Source organism: Oncorhynchus gorbuscha, linkage group LG06 (assembly GCF_021184085.1).
Source record: "Oncorhynchus gorbuscha isolate QuinsamMale2020 ecotype Even-year linkage group LG06, OgorEven_v1.0, whole genome shotgun sequence".
Lineage (NCBI taxonomy): Eukaryota > Metazoa > Chordata > Actinopteri > Salmoniformes > Salmonidae > Oncorhynchus > Oncorhynchus gorbuscha.
The window spans coordinates 20590549-20613264 of record NC_060178.1 but is presented as its reverse complement, the minus strand read 5'-3'; the positions used below and the strand labels follow the sequence as shown (position 1 = coordinate 20613264).

The window sequence follows — 22716 nt, the reverse complement described above, 5'->3', positions numbered from 1 at the left end:
CTAACCCCCACTTCTGGTATAGACCAGCGATGGTGAAAGTATATACCTTAGCTTATCGCTATGCTATTATGACTATCATTCGACAACAACAGGACATGGAACCAAACCAGGACAGATCAACACAGCAGGCCTGCAGAGACATACTGGGAGAATTACTACAGGGGAGTTGGGATAGGGGCAGGCACCAGGTATTAAGCCACAACGGCAGAGTCACACAGAAAGGGAGCCCTGCGACCATATTCAATAGAAGAACAGGCAACACTGGGGGTGGGGCAGGGCAAAGGGCAGTATGAGGCAGGGGGGCGTCCGATTGGTGGGTTCGTATGGGGGAGAGTGGGGCCTTCTCTGAGCCAGTCAGGAATGCACCATGCAGCTGTCACCTCAGAGAGAGAGAGACAGAGGTAGAGGAGGACAGGAGAAGAGAGGAGAACAGAGAGAGGAGGAGAGGAACAACAGAGCAGGTGGAAGACAGAGAGACATATAGGAGGAGTGAGGATGTGGGGGACAAAGGGGGGGACAGTTTGCAGCCACATATAGCAGAGGACTGACCACCCTTCACTAACCAACTGTGGTACAGACAGACACAATGACACGCAGGATGTGCCGTACTTACAATCATCTGTGGAGGAAGAGCAGTGGGAGTAGGATGTAATAACCAGATAGGAGGGTCAGTGATGCTGCACGGAGCCCCAGATCAATCCTCCAAGCAGCAGTAATACACATATCAAATGGATAGGAGAGAGGGACAGAGTGACCTACAGTACTGAGACTGGAACGGCCCCTGTGGGACAAACCCACACCAGGCGGGTCGAACTGATAGAGATACAGGGCAACCATGCTACTATAGAATGATGTGAGGCTCTTTTGTTACCAAACAAAAATGACAACAGATATATCAAAAGCAAAATAAATATACCGGCTGCTGTCCAACATGAAAGGCTCAACAGTTGTATCAATGTCAATGTTGAGTTGGAAGTAATTGAGTTTAGATGTTAGTTTGTGACTAGGAGCACCATCCTGGAGAACAGGGTTAGAATGACATTGTCCACTCCTTCCCATTTCCACTTTTGGGTTTCACCAAAATCTATGGAGTGAATGAAAGACTGGGGGTCTTTTTGTATGTGGCCTGGGGGCTGGGGAGAGGGGCATATCAGGCCCATCATTACTTAATAATCACCAATCAGATCTATTATTATACAGTCACTTGTAAGCATCTTATAATGTCAACAAAATGTCTGCCATCTATCTCAGCCCTACTTCTTCCCTGTCTAATGACTGTCCTGGCTGCTTACTGGGTGCGTATGTGGTAGAGTTTGTTGTACTAAATACTGTACTCAGAACAGATCAAATATTCATTATAACCTGGGTGGTTTGAGCACTGAACGCTGATTTTCTGACCGCTGTGGTATATCAGACCGTATACCACGGTTATGACAAAACATTTATTTTTACTGCTCTAAGTACAGTATGTTGGCAACCAATTTATAATAGCAATAAGGCACCTCGGTGGTTGTGACGTTATGGCCAATATACCATGGCTAAGGGCTGTGTCCAGGCACTCCACGTTGCATCGTGCTTAAAAGCAGCCCTTAGTCGTGGTATATTGGCCATATAGCACACCTCCTCGGCCCTTATTGCTTAAATACATCTACATCACATACCACATATCAGAGCATGAATCCCTTGAATAAAAATAACTCTGATCTGTGTTGGTTCTCATCCCATACTGAGAAGTGGTTTGTGCCTGTGTAGCAGTTGGTAGTGTGGGCTGTGTGTGTGTATCAAAGAATGTGTGACTGCGTGCATGTGAGTGTGTGTGACTGCGTGCATGTGAGTGTGTGTGACTGTGTGCATGTGAGTGTGACTGTGTTCATTTTGAGTGTATGTGACTGCGTGCATGTGAGTGTGACTGTGTTCATTTTGAGTGTGTGTGACTGTGTGCATGTGAGTGTGACTGTGTTCATTTTGAGTGTATGTGACTGCGTGCATGTGAGTGTGACTGTGTTCATTTTGAGTGTATGTGACTGTGTGCATGTGAGTGTGACTGTGTTCATTTTGAGTGTATGTGACTGTGTGCATGTGAGTGTGACTGTGTTCATTTTGAGTGTATGTGACTGTGTGCATGTGAGTGTGACTGACTGCGTGCATGTGAGTGTGAGTGACTGCGTGCATGTGAGTGACTGCGTGCATGTGTGCATGAATATTTGCATGCTCAGAAGGGTGTGTGTTCGTACCGTCTGGTCGGTGAGAGGGGGCAGGACGATGGTCCTCTCCATAGTGTTCATCACCAGTTTCCACAGCTCCTTCAGAACACGTTTCAAGACCGTCTTTTCACAGATCTTCGCAAACAGCGTCAGGCTGACAGGAGACAGAGCGAAGGTAGAGGAAGGAAAGAAGGAAGGAAGGAAGGAGGGAGGGAGGGAGGGAGGGAGGGTGGGAGGGTGGGTGGGAGGGAGGGAGGGTGGGTGGGAGGGAGGGAGGGAGGGTGGGTGGGTGGGAGGGAGGGAGGGAGGGAGGGTTGGTGGGTGGGAGGGAGGGAGGGAGGGTGGGTGGGTGGGAGGGAGGGGGTGGGTGGGAGGGAGGGAGGGAGGGAGGGGAGGGTGGGAGGGAGGGAGGGAGGGAGGGTGGGTGGGAGGGAGGGAGGGAGGGAGGGAGGGAGGGAGGGAGGGGGAGGGAGGGAGGGAGGGAGGGAGGGAGGGAGGGAGGGAGGGGAGGGAGGGAGGGAGGGAGGGAGGGAATAATGAGCGACAGAAGGGAGTCCAACAGCGCACCAGCCAAGAATTGACAAGAAATGGTGTTCAAACCAAAAGAGAAGAGAGAGATGACAGAGGAGACACAGAGAGAGATGACAGAGGAGACACAGAGAGAGATGACAGAGGAGACACAGAGAGAGATGACAGAGGAGACACAGAGAGAGATGACAGAGGAGACACAGAGAGAGATGACAGAGAGAGATGACAGAGGAGACACAGAGAGAGATGAGAGAGACACAGAGAGAGATGACAGAGGAGACACAGAGAGAGATGACAGAGACACAGAGAGAGATGACAGAGGAGACACAGAGAGAGATGACAGAGGAGACACAGAGAGAGATGACAGAGGAGACACAGAGAGAGATGACAGAGGAGACACAGAGAGAGATGACAGAGGAGACACAGAGAGAGATGACAGAGGAGACACAGAGAGAGATGACAGAGGAGACACAGAGAGAGATGACAGAGGAGACACAGAGAGAGATGACAGAGACACAGAGAGAGATGACAGAGGAGACACAGGGAGAGATGACAGAGGAGACACAGAGAGACACAGAGGGAGACACAGAGAGAGATGACAGAGACACAGAGAGAGATGACAGAGGAGACACAGAGAGAGATGACACAGAGACACAGAGAGACACAGAGGGAGACACAGAGAGAGATGACAGAGGAGACACAGAGAGAGATGACAGAGGAGACACAGAGAGAGATGACAGAGGAGACACAGAGAGAGATGACAGAGGAGACACAGAGAGAGATGACAGAGGAGACACAGAGAGAGATGACAGAGGAGACACAGAGAGAGATGACAGAGGAGACACAGAGAGAGATGACAGAGATGAAGAAAAAGAGAAGGAAAGAAAGAACAAGATGGAAAGATGTGTTAAAAGAGAGAGCGACAGGGATAGGGAGCGGGGAAAAGATGGCAAGATTGAAAGAGACTGGAAAAGAAAGAACTAGAGACTACAGCCAAAATGGGATTAGCAACATTACAGGACAACTCTCTCTCTCACTTGCTGTCCAGGAAATCCATGATAGGCTCCAGAACTTTGTCAGCATCCTGGGCCACACTGCTGCAGTTGTTAGCTCCCACGTTGGTCCCCTTCACCTGGCCAAGGATGTCTCCCATTTGCTTCACATTGTCTTCAATCTGTGGCTGAAAACTACACACACACACACATAAACACACGAGACATAGAAAGTCACGCAACTAATATCTCAGCTGAAGTGACATAAAAAGGTTAAATGCCATCATTTTGACATATTCGTATGAGACTATGTAGCAAGGAGAGAAAGGCACTGTGATATTAATGAAATATATAGTAGATGGAATGGCTGCTTGCTGCCTCTCTGTTGTCTGACAGTCCCCACCAGTGTGCCTAGCTCACCTGGCAGAAAAGATCCTGCTGAGATCATCCATCACAGTGTTTAGCTTCAACTGCAGGTCTTTCAGGAAGTCACTGGCCTCCTTGCACAGCTGAAACACACACACCAATAGATACATGTACACACACCCGTCCACGCACACACAAACGCACACCCGTCCACGCACACCCGGACGGACGGACTGATACTGGGGGCAAACAGGGATATGAGAGCCACTCACATCCTTTCCTCCCATGGCCTCAAACATCCTCTCCAGTTGAACTCTGAGCTGCTGGATGTTGTTGATCAGAATGCATGGCTGCAAACAACACAAAGTCATTGTCCACTACACTATCGAAATACCACACATTTTCATTGAAATGCACAAACACTACACTATACTGATGAGCATCCCCACCCAAAATGTGTCACATCCAGTGATTGGGCACTCACCACTTTCTCCATGTTGACGTAGTTAGCAAAGCACTTGGAGATAATGTCAGAGTAGGATATGAGAACATTGCCAATTGTCTGAGGAGAGAGCAGGAGGAGATAGGAGTATGTCAACCACTGTCTCTGTGACTAGGCTCAGCTTACCATCATGAAGCCATGAATGAAGTGGCTATAGTGTGTAGAATACTGTAGTGTACCTTGGCGAAGCGTTTCATCATGAAGCCATGAATGAAGTGGCTACTATAGTGTGTAGAATACTGTAGTGTACCTTGGCGAAGCGTTTCATCATGAAGCCATGAATGAAGTGGCTATAGTGTGTAGAATACTGTAGTGTACCTTGGCGAAGCGTTTCATGCAGTTGCCTACGATCTGGGGGTCGGGACATTCCAGCTTGCGGATGATCTCAAAGCTCTGGTTGAGCTGAGAGAAGACATCCACCACGGAGCAGGAGAACAGAGCATGCTCCGAAGTCACCTGGAACTGTAGCGGGAAAGGAGAGAGAGAGAGCATTAAGAGAGAGATGGGAGGAGAGGAGAGAGAGACTGGAGAGAGAGGGAAAAGAGAGAAAAGAGTTTTCCTTAGCACAGCTGAGAGAGAGGAAGGAAGAGAGGGGAAGGAATAGAGGAAGAGGAGAGAGTGGTCCTTAGCAGAGAAGGGGAGAGGAGTAGAGACACCATTATGATTGGAGGACAGAGGCCATGGATTGTTAACATCAGGGGAGAGAGACGGGGGAGGAAGAGAGAGAGATGGTGTCTGGCCTGCTGGACCACTGAGCTTTGAGAGGGTAAATAGATATGCTAGTTGTCCTGAGGACCACTAGGGTCATTTGCAGCCAGACAGCAGTCCAGACAGACGACCGGGTCAGGTGGGTCTGTCTGTCTGTCTGCCTCTAATTGGCAGACAGAGGTGAGTATGTGGTGGCTCCCCCAGGTGCTACTGGGTAATGAGGGAAGGGCAGCTCCCATTGGTTGGGAACAGAGCTCATTAATCCACAGGCTGGTACAGTCAGACTTTATCTCCCTACCTGAGAAGAGTCTGCACAAATCTCTTTATAGCCTCTCTCTACTTTCTGAGAACATCTCTTTATATTCTAAACTCCTTACTTTCTACTTTTAGCTCCAGTCTCCCCTGCAACATCTGTGCTTCGGCATCCATTGTCTCAGGGAAGTCTTTGATGAGTGCTGGAGACGTGTAGGAGGATAAGTCTGCCTGATAACTATGAGGTTTAGTGAGGAGCTACAAAGGAAGGGATTACTTTCATTCTGCCACAACCAACACAACTTTCATTTTGAGGACATAAGGAGAAGAGTTTACCCCGTCCTTTTTGTCCCTCTCCAGTGCACCATGCAGGAAGTCTCGAGACACTTCCTCGTTCTCGTCCAACCACTGGATGACAAATGGCTCGAACCACCTAGGAGACATCACACGGGGGTGGTTTAATTTAAATCAACCCCACTGAAACTTTTGATTTCAAACTACTTCTGGGGTCTGAGAGAAAACCTGTCGCTGCAGTCCATCTGGAACTGCTCATGGGCTGTGCTGTATAGTACCAGGGAGGTAGTGTGTGAGTGCGTACATGTGTGTATGTGCCTGCATGCATGCGTGTGTTTTAAGGTGAGTGTGTCATCATGGCACAGGTGGCACTTACGCCGGGTACTCAGGCACACGGCTCTTAAAGAAGGTCAGGTCTCTGCAGTACTCGTTGTATAGCCACTTGACCTTGAAGTGCAGGTTCATGTAATCTGCGCTCTTACACAGCCGGTTCTTTTTATGCTCTGAGAGTTGAGCGAGAGATCGAGAGAGAGAGAGAGGAAAAGAGAGAAAAGAGAAAAGAGAGAGAGAGAGTGTGTGTGCCATATCTGCTCGCAAAAGCATTATAACAGCCCCATAAAAACAGAAAACAACTGCCAGGACAGATCTAGAACAACAGTGTGGTGAGGTGCAACATTATTCAGTGCTCACCCTCCATGGCGTACTTCATATCCTGAGCAAACAGGTTCCACATCACCTCAGCACTGATTTTACCCACGTTGAGCTCCTGAGGAAACCTGTGCGTGGCAGATGGTAAGAAACAGATATGGAGTTACATATGGATGTAAAGGTGGAGAGAGACAGAGAAAGAGACAGAGAGAAAGAGACAGAGAAAGAGAGACTGAGAAAGAGACAGAAAGAGAGACAGAGAAAGAGAGACAGAGAAAGAGACAGAGAAATAGAGAGAGAAAGAGAGAGAGAGAGAAAGATAGAGAGAGAGAAAGATAGAGAGAAAGACAGACAGAGAAAGAGAGAGAAAAAGATAGAGAGAAAGACAGACAGAGAAAGAGAGACAGAGAAAGAGAGAGAGAGAGAGAGACAGAGAAAGAGAGACAGGGGGAGAGAGACAGAGAGACAGAGAAAGAGAGACAGAGAAAGAGAGACAAAGAAAGAGATACAGGGGGAGAGAGACAGAGAAAGAGAGACAGAGAAAGACAGACAGAGAAAGAGAGAGACAGAGAAAGAGAGACAGAGAAAGAGAGAGACAGAGAAAGAGAGACAGGGGAGAGAGAGAGAGACGGGGGAGAGAGAGAGAGGGGGAGAGAGACAGAGAATGAGAGATAGAGAAAGAGAGACAGAGAATGAGAGATAGAGAATGAGAGACAGAGAAAGAGAGACAGAGAAAGAGACAGAGAGAAAGAGACAGAGAAAGAGACAGAGAAAGAGAGACAGAGAAAGAGACAGAAAGAGAGACAGAGAAAGAGAGACAGAGAAAGAGACAGAGAAAGAGACAGAGAAATAGAGAGAGAAAGAGAGAGAGAAAGATAGAGAGAAAGAGAGAGAGAAAGATAGAGAGAAAGACAGACAGAGAAAGAGAGAGAGAAAGATAGAGAGAAAGACAGACAGAGAAAGAGAGACAGAGAAAGAGAGACAGAGAAAGAGACAGAGAAAGAGAGACAGGGGGAGAGAGACAGAGAAAGAGAGACAGGGGGAGAGATACAGAGAGACAGAGAAAGAGAGACAGAGAAAGAGAGACAGAAAGAGAGACAGAGAAAGAGAGACAAAGAAATAGATACAGGGGGAGAGAGACAGAGAAAGAGAGACAGAGAAAGACAGACAGAGAAAGACAGACAGAGAAAGAGAGACAGAGAAAGAGAGACAGAGAAAGAGAGACAGAGAAAGAGACAGAGAAAGAGAGACGGGGGAGAGAGACAGAGAAAGAGAGACGGGGGAGAGAGACAGAGAATGAGAGATAGAGAAAGAGAGACAGAGAAAGAGAGACAGAGAAAGAGAGACAGAGAAAGAGAGACAGAGAAAGAGAGACAGAGAACGAGAGACAGAGAAAGAGAGACAGAGAAAGAGAGACAGGGGGAGAGAGACAGAGAAAGAGAGACAGAGAAAGAGACAGAGAAAGAGAGACAGAGAAAGAGAGACAGGGGGAGAGAGACAGAGAAAGAGAGACAGAGAAAGAGACAGAGAAAGAGAGACCGAGAAAGAGAGACAGAGAAAGAGCGACAGAGAAAGAGAGAAAGAGAAAGAGAGACAGAGAAAGAGACAGAGAACGAGAGATAGAGAAAGAGAGACAGAGAAAGAGAGACCGAGAAAGAGAGACAGAGAAAGAGATACAGGGGGAGAGAGACAGAGAAAGAGATACAGGGGGAGAGAGACAGAGAAAGAGAGACAGAGAAAGAGAGACAGGGGAGACAGAGAAAGAGAGACAGAGAAAGAGAGACAGGGGAGAGGGGGAGAGAGACAGAGAAAGAGAGACAGAGAAAGAGAGACAGAGAAAGAGAGACAGGGGGAGAGAGACAGAGAAAGAGAGACAGAGAAAGAGATACAGGGGGAGAGAGACAGAGAAAGAGACAGAGAAAGAGAGACAGAGAAAGAGAGACAGAGAAAGAGAGACAGAGAAAGAGAGACAGAAAGAGATACAGGGGGAGAGAGACAGAGAAAGAGAGACCGAGAAAGAGAGACAGGGGGAGAGAGACAGAGAAAGAGAGACAGAGAAAGAGAGACAGGGGGAGAGAGACAGAGAAAGAGAGACAGAGAAAGAGATACAGGGGGAGAGAGACAGAGAAAGAGACAGAGAAAGAGAGACAGAGAAAGAGAGACAGAGAAAGAGATACAGGGGGAGAGAGACAGAGAAAGAGAGACAGAGAAAGAGAGACAGAGAAAGAGAGACAGAGAAAGAGAGACAGAGAAAGAGACAGAGAAAGAGAGACAGAGAAATAGAGACAGAGAAAGAGAGACAGAGAAAGAGAGACAGAGAAAGAGAGACAGGGGGAGAGAGACAGAGAAAGAGAGACAGAGAAAGAGAGACAGAGAAAGAGAGACAGAGAAAGAGAGACAGGGGGAGAGAGACAGAGAAAGAGAGACAGAGAAAGAGAGACAGAGAAAGAGAGACAGGGGGAGAGAGACAGAGAAAGAGAGACAGAGAAAGAGAGACAGGGGGAGGGAGAGCGACAGTGAAACAGACTGTTATGGCTAGAGAGAGTGACAGACTCACTGGTTTAGGCAGGGTGTGTAGGAGTTTTTGTCTTCCTCTATGATGGACACGATGAGGGTGATGAGTTTGGACCAGAAGTCCAGGTTCTTGATGCTGGGACCCTGCTCTTCTGGAACGACCACTCCTAGTTTGGCCTGGACAAAACAACACACTCAGTCACTGGGATACTATCACATGGGCTACTATTGTAGCTACTATCGTAGTTTGTCTGATATATATCGCTTCGCTACCACTCAACTCCAATGATATCTATCTCTTCGCCACTCTAATGAGCTGATGAACCCATCAAACCACATGCAAGTTTAGTCCTTTGAAGAAAGCTGACAAAGTCAGAAAGAAAAGTATTCATACCACCGCAGAGGTTCAAACTGAAGAATGAACTGAAGATTCAACAAAATATTGCAAGGAACCTCAGGGTGGAATGTTTTATTCAAAGGAAAAATCAGCTTTTGAGATTCATGAAGGGAGTCGGAATGAATCGCCCCACTTTAATAATGCAAAAACAAGGCTTGTAAATCCATATAAAAATCATGTACAGGCTTGATGGAGGCCACCTGAGGTCCTAATGACACAGACAGAGAGAGACACACACACACACACACACACACACACACACACACACACACACACACACACACACACACACACACACACACACACACACACACACACACACACACACACACACACACACGCACACACACACGCATGCACACACGCACACACACACACACACACACACACACACACACACACACACACACACACACACCGGGTCTGTCTGGTACTCGCGGCTGTAGAGTTCGTGACAGTTGTTGAAGATGTATTCGTAGGTGGAGTTGAGACAGGCCTTAACACAGCCCTTCACCACCTGACTGGCTCTGGGGGGACTCTGTAGCTCCTGTACCTGAGGACAGACACACAGACACAGACAGATTGAAAAGTTACTGAAACTGGGAAAGCCCATACAACCACACTGGGTCAACGAAACTCAGTGAAGATGCATGTTTGAAAAGAGCATGTAGTGTAGCGATACTGTACAGTGTAAACAAGAATGGATACATGTGGTACCAAACAGAGCAAAGTAGAGGTGACCCAAGGAGCGGATGGAGTGAAATGAAAGAGAAGAGAGAGTTACCTTCATCCTGAAGAAGGTGATGCTGGTGAGCAGGTCCACAGTAGACTTGAGGTCCTGCAGCCTCTCAGGACTGCTGGCTGGGAAGTTATTCTGTTACACACAGATGATAGATCCACAGTGAGATAAGTGTGTGTGTGTGTGTGTGTGTGTGTGTGTGTGTGTGTGTGTGTGTGTGTGTGTGTGTGTGTGTGTGTGTGTGTGTGTGTGTGTGTGTGTGTGTGTGTGTGTGTGTGTGTGTGTGTGTGTGTGTGTGTGTGTGTGTGTGTGTGTGTGTGTGTGTGTGTGTGTGTGTGTGTGTGTGTGTGTGTGAGAGAGAGAGAAAGACAGTAGAGATATTAAGCTAAACAATAAACTACCAGGATAAACTTCAACATCCCCAGGGGGCAGCAGTAGGTGCTAAGCCAGGAAGTCCTGTGTAGACTTATTAAGCGTTGAAAGGGCACAGGTGCAAGGAACTAGAGTGAGCCATCTTGCAGAGCTGTGAGGCTTCTGGTTTTTCTTGGTAGCCATGTGCACCCTTGGTTTTGGATTGAATCTTTTGTTTGGGCCTGTTTCTCCTTTTTTAAATATTTATTTTCGTCACCCCTTTGAAAAATAAAAAAATCTGCAATTGGTAACACACTACGCCGTGAAGGACTGAAATCCTGCAGCGCCCGCAAGGTCCACCTGCTCAAGAAAGCACATAAACATGCCCGTCTAAAGTTTACCAATGAACATCTGAATGATTCAGAGGACAACTGGGTGAAAGTGTTGTGGTCAGATGAGACCAAAATGGAGCTCTTTGGCATCAACTCAACTCGCCATGTTTGGAAGAGGAGGAATACTGCCTATGACCCCAAGAACACCATCCCCACCTTCAAACATGGAGGTGGAAACATTATGCTTTAGGGGTGTTTTTCTGCCAAGGCGACAGGACAACTTCACCGCATCAAAGGGACGATGGACGGGGCCGTGTACCGTCAAATCTTTGGTGAGAACCTCCTTCCCTCAGCCAGAGCATTGAAAATGGGTCGTGGATGGGTATTCCAGCATGACAATGACCCAAAACACACGGCCAAGGCAACAAAGCAGTGGCTCAAGAAGAAGTACATTATGGTCCTGGAGTGGCCTAGCCAGTCTCTAGACCTTAATCCCATAGAAAATCTGTGGAGGGAGCTGAAGGTTTGAGTTTCCACACGTCAGCCTCGAAACCTTAATGACTTGGAGAAGATCTGCAAAGAGGCGCTCCTAGTAGCCAGGGACTTTAATGCAGGGAAACTTAAAACCGTTTTACCAAATTTCTATCAGCATGTTAAACTTCTTATGGCTGGGGGCAGTATTGAGTAGCTTGGATGAATAAGTTGCCCAAAGTAAACGGCCTGCTCTTCAGTCTCAGTTGCTAAAATATGCATATTATTATTAGTATTGGATAGAAAACATTCTAAAGTTTCCAAAACTGTCAAAATATTGTCTGTGAGCATAACAGAACTGATATAGCAGGTGAAACCCTGAGGAAAATCAAACCAGGAAGTGGCTTCTATTTTGAAAACTCCATGCTCCATAGCCTGCCCTTGCTCCATTTAAAGGGATATCAACCAGATTCCTTTTCCTATCGCTTCCTCAAGGTGTCAACAGTCTTTAGACATAGTTTCAGGCTTTTATTTAGAAAAATGAGTGAGAACGATAACATTGCATCATTGTATGGCTGGGTGCTAGCAGCGTTTTGTATGCGCAACAGAGTTTGGGCAGCCATTGCCTTTCCCTCTCCTACTGAAAAAGACAGTTGCGGTTGATATATTATCGATTATATTTTTTTTAAACAACCTGAGGATTGATTATAAAAAACGTTTGACATGTTTCTGTGGACATTACGGATACTGTTTGGAATTTTTGTCTGCGTTCTTGTGACCGCTCTTTCCTGTGGATTCTGAACATAACGCGCAAAACAAACGGAGGTATTTTGGATATAAAAATAATCTTTATGGAACAAAAGGAACATTTATTGTGTAACTGGGAGTCTCGTGAGTGAAAACATCCGAAGATCATCAAAGGTAAACAATTAATTTGATTGCTTTTCTGATTTTCGTGATCAAGCTACTTTGATGGTAGGTGTTCATAATGTTTTGTCGAGCGATCGATAAACTTACACAAACGCTTGGATTGCTTTCGCTGTAAAGCATATTTTCAAAATCTGACACGACAGGTGGATTAACAAAAGGCTAAACTGTGTTTTGCTATATTTCACTTGTGATTTCATGAATATAAATATTTTTAGTAATATTATTTGAATGTGGCGCTCTGTAAATCAGCAGTTGTTGATGAAAAGTATCCCATTAACGGGATTGCAGCCATAAGAAGTTAAATGTCTAACCAGAGGGAAAGAAAACTCTGGACCACCTTTACTCCACACACAGAAACGCACACAAAGCTCTCCCTCACACTCCATTTGGCAAATCTGACCATAATTCTATCCTCCTGATTCCTGCTTACAAGCCAAAATGAAAGCAGGATGCACCAGTGACTAGATCAATAAAAAAGAGGTCAGAGGAAGCAGGTGCTAAGATACAGGACTGTTTTGCTAGCACAGACTGGAATATGCTCCGGGATTCCTCTGATGGCATTGAAGAGTCCACCACATCAGTCATTGGCTTCATCAATAAATGCATCGATGACGTCGTCCCCACAGTGACCGTAGGTACATATCCCAACCAGAATCCATGGATTACAGGCAAAATCCACACTGAGCTAAATTCTAGAGCAGCTGCTTTCAAGGAGCGGGACTTATAAGATATCCTGCTATGGCCTCCGAAGAACCATCAAACAGGCAAAAGCGTCAATACAGGACTAAGATCAAAAAGTACTACACCGGCTCTGATGCTCGTCGGATGTGGCAGGGCTTGCAAATCATTAAAGACTACAAAGGGAAGCATAGCCGAGAGCTGCCCAGTGACACGAGCCTACCAGACAAGCTAAACTACTTCTATGCTCTCTTTGAGGCAAATAACACTGAAACATGCATGAGAGCACCAGCTGTTCCGGAAGACTGTGTGATCACACTCTCCGCAGCTGATGTGAGTAAGACCTTTAAACAGGTCAACATTCACAAGGCTCAGGGCCAGACAGATTACCAGATTACCTTGCGGTCAGTCAGACTGAGTGACTGACCGCAAGGCACTACAGAGTAGTGCGAATGGCCCAGTACATCACTGGGGTCAAGCTTCCTGCCATCCAAGCGGTGTCAGAGGAAGGCCCTAAAACATATTATCTCAACTAACCGGTGCTCCCCAGCACATTGACTCTGTACCGGTACCCCCTGTATATAGTCTCGCTATTGTTATTTTACTGCTGCTCTTTAATTAGTTGTTACATTTATTTCTTATTCTTATCCGTATTTTTTTAAACAGCATTGTTGGTTAGGGGTTCGTAAGTAAACATTTCACTGTAAGGTCTACTACACCTGTTGTATTCGGCATTTCACTGTAAGGTCTACACTTGTTGTATTCGGCGCATGCGACTAATACAATTTTATTTGATTTAATACGCAGATTTCTCACATCGATGCACATCTTATATCTGGTTACAGACCAGTTAACTAGGCCTAAGACTCCTTGGTGAGGAACAATATTAGCAGGCTAGTTAATTGGTTTTGCAAAAGGGATCTAGAGGTAGGTAAGGACACAGATTGAAAAACAGAGAGAGAAATAGAAGAGAGAAAGTTAAGAGTAGCCTACCCGGTACATGGACAGATCAATCCTAAGGGAGTTGTGGAGTTGGTCTAGGAGCTTCACAAATCGTTCTTTCTGAAAAAAAAATAAAAAATACGCCATAACACATTAGCCTAAGAGCTAGCATACCCATTGGCTCACCTTAAACATTGAGTTGAGGCATTGCATCATATTATGTATCTGTCCATCCCTCATGAATTGCTTAGTGCTATCCGGAATCCATGGGACATCCCTACCCCAACTCTAACCTTAATGAGGGTCCTTTTTGGACATCCCTACCTCATTGAAGTTGAAATGTAATACGGTTAAGGTTACGTAAGGTTTATTGTTAAGTTTAGTGTAAGGGTAGGGGTTCATTTGGGGCGACTCACCCCGAAGTTGGATGCGGCGAAACGGTCAGAGGCGGACACGCTATTGGTGGCCTGGGTGCTGTGGGCGTAGTATGCATTGATGTTGGCCAGCAGGGTACTCATTACCGCCGGCACCCCAGGGCACATGTACTTAGACGACAGGCAGGCAAAGTGACTGTGGGAGAACACACACACGGGATAAACGTTATCACTTTAGTATTAATGAAGCTGCCCATGCATTCCCTTGTGATGTTTAGGGTGTACCACAGTATCATCCTACACACAACCATACACTAGGTGTTCTCTCAATACATCACATTACAATCTGGTAATGTGTATGCTATAGCTGAGTGTCACTGACAGGGTGTGTAGGGTACTACATTTGAGCTCACGTCATAGCCTGATAGATTGACTCCACTCCGTAGCGCATGGCAAACTCATCCACTATCTCCTGAGGAGTCTCATCAAAGTACACCTTCCACGCATCATCCCCTTTAGCATCAGGAATCTTCACAACACCAGAACTCTGCACATCTGTGACAAAGTGGAAGAGGTTCTGTAGGCAGAGCGAGCGAGAGGAGAGAGAGATAGAGGGGATGAAAGAGACGGGTTATTCAATCTAGACTATGATGTTAATGAGTTGAAGTTGCTAAGGCTGAATGAAGGGAGCTTTCATCATGATCTCTGTGTGAATGTGTCTGAGCAGGAGAGCAGAGTAAAATACACACACTATATATCTGACTGACTGACTGACTGACTATCTGACTGAATGACTGGCTGACTATCTAACTGACTGACATACTATATGACTGAGTATCTGACTGACTGATTGACTGGCTGACTATCTAACTGACTGACTATCTAACTGAGTGACTCACTATCTGACTGACTGACTATTTGGCTTGCTGACTAACTAATTGACTGACTGATTGCGTGGCTGACTATCTGACTGACTAACTGATTGACTGACTGACGATCTAACAACTGACTGACTGACTATATAACAACTGACTGACTGACTATCTAACAACTGACTGACTGACTATCTAACAACTGACTGACTGACTATCTAACAACTGACTGACTGACTATCTAACAACTGACTGACTGACTATCTAACAACTGACTGACTGACTATCTAACAACTGACTGACTGACTATCTAACAACTGATTGACTGACTGTATAACTGACTGACTGATTGTCTAACTGACTGACTGACTGATTATCTAACTGACTCTGACTGATTATCTAACTGACTGACTGACTGATTATCTAACTGACTGACTGACTGATTATCTAACTGACTGACTGACTGATTATCTAACTGACTGACTGACTGATTATCTAACTGACTGACTGACTGATTATCTAACTGACTGACTGACTGATTATCTAACTGACTGTCTGTTATCTGTCTGTCTGTCTGTCTGTCTGTCTGTCTGTCTGTCTGTCTGTCTGTCTGTCTGTCTGTCTGTCTGTCTGTCTGTCTGTCTGTCTGTCTGTCTGTCTGTCTGTCTGTCTGTCTGTCTGTCTGTCTGTCTGTCTGTCTGTCTGTCTGTCTGACCGACTGTCTGTCTGTCTGTCTGTCTGTCTGTCTGTCTATCTATCTATATATATATATATCTATTCAATTCAATTCAATTCAAGGGCTTTATTGGCATGGGAAACGTGTTAACATTGTCAAAGCAAGTGAGATAGATAATATACAAAAGTTAAATAAACAATAAAAATGAACAGTAAACATTACACATACAGAAGTTTCAAAACAATAAAGACATTACAAATGTCATATTACCTATATATACACAGTGTTGCAACATTTACATTTAAGTCATTTAGCAGACGCTCACGATGTACAAATGGTTAAGGGTACACAAGGGAAAATAAATAAGCATAAATATGGGTTGTATTTACAATGGTGTTTGTCTATCTATCTGACTGACTATCTAACTGGATGACTGACTGACTGATCAGTGCTCAGAGGGTTGCTCAATGAATCATTTATTCAGGCCGCCATTCATTCATTACATGACTGACTTTCATGAGAAATGTATCAGTTGGTTTTATGTGCCAACAGCTAGTACCTGAAATTGTACAGGAATATATGAATCATTCAGTGTCACGACTCACCATTACAATATGTGTTGAGCCATTGTGAAGATTGAGAGAATTTGGTACAGACCATTATTTACAGGACAATTGAATAGTGGCTCTTGTTAGGTTCAGCTGTTTGCAAACTATGTCCTGATATTGGACAGAGTAATTACTTGATATAGGGCAATGGTCATTTAGCATAAACATGGTAGACAGTTGGATATTTGAAGAAGGTCAGAGTGAGAGATATTATCTGTGGTATTTTATATCTGATGTGGTATTTATATTGAAAGAGCAATGCAGGCGGTGACACCTTTGTGGGATATTAACTTCTATTTCATCTGAAACAACAACTTCATGAAAGACTGCTACATCAGTCAGCTAAATGAACCAAGATGACTGGGCTATGAACATCACTTAGCACCTGAAGGCAGGAGCATACACAGGCTCGCGTGTACACACAGACCACACGCACACACACTTTATGCAGGCAGGCACCCACGCACATGCTCTCTCTCTCACACACACACACACACACACACACACACACACACACACACACACACACACACACACACACACACACACACACACACACACACACACACACACACACACACACACACACACACACACACACACACACACACACACACACACACACACACACACACACACACACACCTTACCTCGTGCAGACAGGTGTATTGGACATGATATGGAGCGACTGTTTCCTCTCCTTTGATCTCTACATTGATGTGCATCCTGATGGCACCAGACACGGCTGACTTGTCTGTACGCTTGTCTGCAGAGAGGGACCAGACACAAGACTCTCAGTCAACACATACCCCAGTCAACCTAACAAGAACTATCTTTGATAAAGACCTCAACCATAATGATGACTCTTATATGAAATAAATCATTTTTAAAAGGATAGTTCACCCAAATTAGTTCACCAAATTAACCTCATCGTATGGATACCTAGTAAGTAATTATATGGACCCGAAGTGTCAGAGGCTCAATGATTGGGTTTATTAGCTTAACAAGTGGTTATTTCCCCCTGTACTGTGACTGTACTGACCCAGGTTGTACCAGACATCCATCTCCCCGCTCAGCGTGCGGATCTCGATGATGGTCTGACCCAGGAAGTCATCTGACTCCTTTTTGAACTTCTGCTTCACCCGAGACTTGATGTCATCATCCTCGTCCCACACCCGCACCTTGATTCGGTCCGAGGAGTTGTGGCACTCACTACACAGACAGTCACAGACAGACAGAGACAGAGACAGAGAGAGACAGAGAAAGAGAGAAAGAGAGAGAGAGAAAGAGAGAGAGAAAGAGAGAAGAGAAAGAGAGAGAGAAAGAAAGAGAGAGAAAGAGAGAGAGAGAGAGAAGAGAGAGAGAGAGAGAAAGAGAGAGAGAGAAAGAGAAAAGAGAAGAGAAAGAGAAAGAGAGAGAGAGAGAGAGAGAGAGAGAGAGAGAGAGAGAGAGAGAGAGAGAGAGAGAGAGAGAGAGAGAGAGAGAGAGAGAGAGAGAGAGAGAGAGGGGAGAGACAGAGACAGAGACAGACAGATGGGGAGGGGGAGAGAGAGACCCACCAATGTCATCCATTCACAATCTGTGAATACACAACCTTCAATGTTATTCCAGTCAGGTAATCCGTCGATGTGCCCTTGTGCAAGGCACTTAACCCTAATTGCTCCCTTATGTCGCTCTGGATAAGAGTGTCAGCTAAATGACTAAATTGAAAAAGTACTTTCTCTCTCTACTCACAAGTTGAAGTTCTCCTCCCAGACAGGGTTGAGGTTTCCATAGATGGTCTTGGTCCTCTTCTTGGTCTTGCCCACCTGGACCGTGACGTAGGGGTCACTGGAGCCTGTCTTATCCTTCGCCTGGAGGCCCTGGGCACACAGCACTGTGGGGAGGAAGGAGAGCGACCAGGGGGCAGCATCAGGTGGTCAGTATGGCCGATTACTGCACTCATCATTGTTTCACTAGTGAGCACAGTGGTCAGTCTAGTTTAGAGGCTAATAGTAGTAGTAGTTTATTACATTTTTACCAGTAAGCCGTACTTGGCAGCTAAAAGCTGAATTGCAGTACACAGCACATACAAGTAAAAAATCTCAAGGAGTTTAAAATATGAATGACATGAGTATAGGTCTGGTCTACAAAGTTCGGAGTACTTCAAACCTCAAACAGATGGAGCGGCAGTCAATAGCACAAGACTTGAGCAGAGCCTAGTTAACCAGGCTAGGTCGAGAGTTCTCCCTTCTACACACTCCCATTGACCTATTCTGGTTCTTTGCCTTCTTACAGACGAATATCTCCAATCCCTCTTCATATGGGACCGTTATCTAATCTGTCTCCTTCATGTCAGACAGTGACTCAATGGTCTACAGCACAGTATGACCTTTACAACAAATAGAGCTGGAACACAAACAAGCAAGAGGAGACAGAGGGTGGATGATGTGTGTTGTGATGGAGTCAGACTGCAAATGGCATCTGCCAGAGCTTTACAAAAGGATGGTTCTGAAGTCATACTATTCACAAAGCGTCTCAGAATAGGAGTCCCTTTTAGATCATAATGAATAAGATTGTTTTTCTGCTGATATGGACATGGTGGACCTGGTCCTAGATCAGCTCTCCAACTCTGAAGCCCTGGTACACACACCCCGTCTCTCTCTCTCACACACACACACACACACACACACACACACACACACACACACACACACACACACACACACACACACACACACACACACACACACACACACACACACACACACACACACACACACACACACACACACACACACACACACACACACACACACACACACACACACACCTGTGATGCTGATCTTGGCCGACCACTTGGAGGTGCCTTCCAGTACGCTCTGTTTGCTCTGCTTCATGTAGGTGACGTGAGTGACTTTGACCATGGCAAACACCTCCTGGATCAGCTCAAAGATCTCCGGCTTGTTCCTCTCTCGGATCTTCATCCTGTCTTTTAGAACCATGATGATGTTCTGGGTTCTGTCCTCTGCCCCATACTTAGAACTCTTTTCCGCTGCTCCTGGGGTAGACAAATGAGATGAGGGTCAGATGTGATTTATTGAGTTACATGACAAATAAGGTCTTATGCTGTATTATTCTACAGCAGGAATGGGCAACTCGTGGCATGTGGCCAGTGGCCCCCCTTTTGTAGGCCACTGAATCAATTACCTAAAAATAAAAAATATGAGTTTGGACACACCTACTCTTTATTTTAGCTATTTTCTACATTGTAGAATAATAGTGAAGACATTCAAACTATTAAATAACATATATGGAATCATGTAGTAACCATAGAAGTGTTACTACTGAGAGAACATACATACAGGAACTCAAGTCCTTATGTTCAACTGATTTAGAATTCCTCACAATCAAATGTCGACCGCATTATCTACAAAGGGAATTCTCTTCGATTATAATCACAGCCATATATATTCCCCCCCAAGCAGACACATCGATGGCTCTGAACGAACTTTATTTGACTCTTTGCAAACTGGAATCCATATATCCTGAGGCTGCATTCATTGTAGCTGGGGATTTTAACAAGGCTAATCTGGAAACAAGACTCCCTAAATTGTATCAGCATATCGATTGCGCAACCAGGGCTGGTAAAACCTTGGATCATTGCTATTCTAACTTCCGCGATGCATATAAGGCCCTCCCCCACCCTCACTTCGGAAAAGCTGACCACGACTCCATTTTGTTGCTCCCTGCCTACAGACAGAAGCTAAAACAAGAAGCTCCCGCGGTGAGGTCTGTTCAATCTGATTCCACACTCCAAGACTGCTTCCATCACATCGACTGGGATATGTTTCGTATTGCGTCAGACAACAACATTGATGAATACGCTGATTCGGTGAGCGAGTTCATTAGAACGTGCGTTGAAGATGTCGTTCCCATAGCAAAGATTAAAACATTCCCAAACCAGAAACAGTGGATTGATGGCAGCATTCGCTGAAACTGAAAGCGCGAACCACTGCTTCTAATCAGGGCAAAGTGACCGGAAACATGACCGAATACAAACAGTGTAGCTATTCCCTCCGCAAGGCAATCAAACAAGCTAAGCGTCAGTATAGAGACAAAGTAGAATCACAATTCAACGGCTCAGACACAAGAGGTATGTGGCAGGGTCTACAGTTAATCACAGATTACAAAAAGAAAACCAGCCCAGTTACGGACCAGGATGCCTTGCTCCCAGGCAGACTAAGTAACTTTTTTGCCCGCTTTGAGGACAATACAGTGCCACTGACACGGCCCGCAACCAAAACATGCGGACTCTCCTTCACTGCAGCAGAGGTGAGTAAAACATTTAAACGTGTTAACCCTAGCAAGGCTGCAGGCCCAGACGGCATCCCCAGCCACGCCTCTCAGAGCATGCGCAAACCAGCTGGCTGGTGTGTTTACGGACATATTCAATCGATCCCTATCCCAGTCTGCTGTTCCCACATGCTTCAAGAGGGCCACCAGTGTTCCTGTTCCCAAGAAAGCTAAGGTAACTGAGCTAAACGACTACCGCCCCGTAGCACTCACCTCTGTCATCATGAATGCTTTGAGAGACTAGTCAAGGACCATATCACCTCCACCCTACCTGACACCCTAGACCCACTCCAATTTGCTTACCGCCCAAATAGGTCCACAGACGATGCAATCTCAACCACACTGCACACTGCCCTAACCCATCTGGACAAGAGGAATACCTATGTGAGAATGCTGTTCATCGACTACAGCTCAGCATTTAACACCATAGTACCCTCCAAACTCGTCATCAAGCTCCCTGGACCCTGGGTCTCGACCCCGCCATGTGCAACTGGGTACTGGACTTCCTGACGGGCCGCCCCCAGATGGTGAGGGTAGGTAACATCTCCACCCCGCTGATCCTCAACACTGGGGCCCCACAAGGGTGCGTTCTGAGCCCTCTCCTGTACTCCCTGTTCACCTACGACTGCGTGGCCACGCACGCCTCCAACTCAATCATCAAGTTTGCGGACAACACAACAGTGGTAGGCTTGATTACCAACAACGACGAGACGGCCTACAGGGAGGAGGTGAGGGCCCTCGGAGTGTGGTGTCAGGAAAATAACCTCACACTCAACATCAACAAAACTAAGGAGATGATTGTGGACTTCAGGAAACAGCAGAGGGAACCCCCCCCTATCCACATCGATGGAACAGTAGTGGAGAGGGTAGTAAGTTTTAAGTTCCTCGGCGTACACATCACAGACAAACTGAATTGGTCCACCCACACAGACAGCATCGTGAAGAAGGCGCAGCAGCGCCTCTTCAACCTCAGGAGGCTGAAGAAATTTGGCTTGTCACCAAAAGCACTCACAAACTTCTACAGATGCACAATCGAGAGCATCCTGTCGGGCTGTATCACCGCCTGGTACGGCAACTGCTCCGCCCACAACCGTAAGGCTCTCCAGAGGGTAGTGAGGTCTGCACAACGCATCACTGGGGCAAACTACCTGCCCTCCAGGACACCTACACCACCCAATGTCACAGGAAGGCCATAAAGATCATCAAGGACAACAACCACCCGAGCGACTGCCTGTTCACCCCGCTATCATCCAGAAGGCGAGGTCAGTACAGGTGCATCAAAGCAGGGACCGAGAGACTGAAAAACAGCTTCTATCTCAAGGCCATCAGACTGTTAAACAGCCACCACTAACATTGAGTGGCTGCTGCCAACACACTGACTCAACTCCAGCCACTTTAATAATGGGAATTGATGGGAATTGATGTCAAATATATCACTAGCCACTTTAAACAATGCTACCTAATATAATGTTTACATACCCTACATTATTTATCTCATATATATACATATATACTGTACTCTATATCATCTACTGCATCTTTATGTAATACATGTATCACTAGCCACTTTAATAATGGGAATTGATGGGAATTGATGTCAAATATATCACTAGCCACTTTAAACAATGCTACCTAATATAATGTTTACATACCCTACATTATTTATCTCATATATATACATATATACTGTACTCGATACCATCTACTGAATCTTGCCTATGCCGCTCCGTACCATCACTCATTCATATATCTTTATGTACATATTCTTTATCCCTTTACACTTGTGTGTATAAGGTAGTAGTTTTGGAATTGTTAGCTAGATTACTCGTTGGTTATTACTGCATTGTCGGAACTAGAAGCACAAGCATTTCGCTACACTCGCATTAACATCTGCTAACCATGTGTATGTGACAAATAACATTTGATTGATTTGATTTGATTTGAGATTCCTCAAAGTAGCCACCCTTTGCCTTGATGACAAGTTTGCACACTCTTGGCATTCT

At 45.7% G+C, this 22716-nt stretch overlaps 1 protein-coding gene across 4 annotated transcripts in view; it reads right to left on the bottom strand.

The window, feature by feature from the left end:
* Positions 1-22716, bottom strand: part of LOC124037659 (protein unc-13 homolog A-like) — a 61071-nt gene that overhangs the window by 12492 nt on the left and 25863 nt on the right. For 3 of the 4 annotated variants that reach the window (XR_006839221.1, XM_046352592.1, XM_046352594.1), the window contains exons 8-27: positions 19191-19418; positions 18113-18254; positions 17421-17590; positions 17029-17144; positions 14636-14799; positions 14265-14418; positions 13900-13968; positions 10190-10279; positions 9824-9958; positions 9052-9185; positions 6537-6622; positions 6223-6349; positions 5889-5985; positions 4911-5054; positions 4575-4652; positions 4363-4440; positions 4145-4233; positions 3770-3919; positions 2235-2358; positions 614-619 (exon numbers count right to left, since the gene is read on the bottom strand). Coding sequence is in view for 3 of the 4 variants with exons in the window: in XM_046352592.1 (XP_046208548.1) it covers positions 614-619; positions 2235-2358; positions 3770-3919; positions 4145-4233; positions 4363-4440; positions 4575-4652; positions 4911-5054; positions 5889-5985; positions 6223-6349; positions 6537-6622; positions 9052-9185; positions 9824-9958; positions 10190-10279; positions 13900-13968; positions 14265-14418; positions 14636-14799; positions 17029-17144; positions 17421-17590; positions 18113-18254; positions 19191-19418 (2381 nt within the window). In the remaining variant the exon portion in view is untranslated. The remainder of the gene's footprint in view (positions 1-613; positions 620-2234; positions 2359-3769; positions 3920-4144; positions 4234-4362; positions 4441-4574; positions 4653-4910; positions 5055-5888; positions 5986-6222; positions 6350-6536; positions 6623-9051; positions 9186-9823; positions 9959-10189; positions 10280-13899; positions 13969-14264; positions 14419-14635; positions 14800-17028; positions 17145-17420; positions 17591-18112; positions 18255-19190; positions 19419-22716) is intronic. The other variant, XM_046352593.1, reaches the window with a different exon arrangement.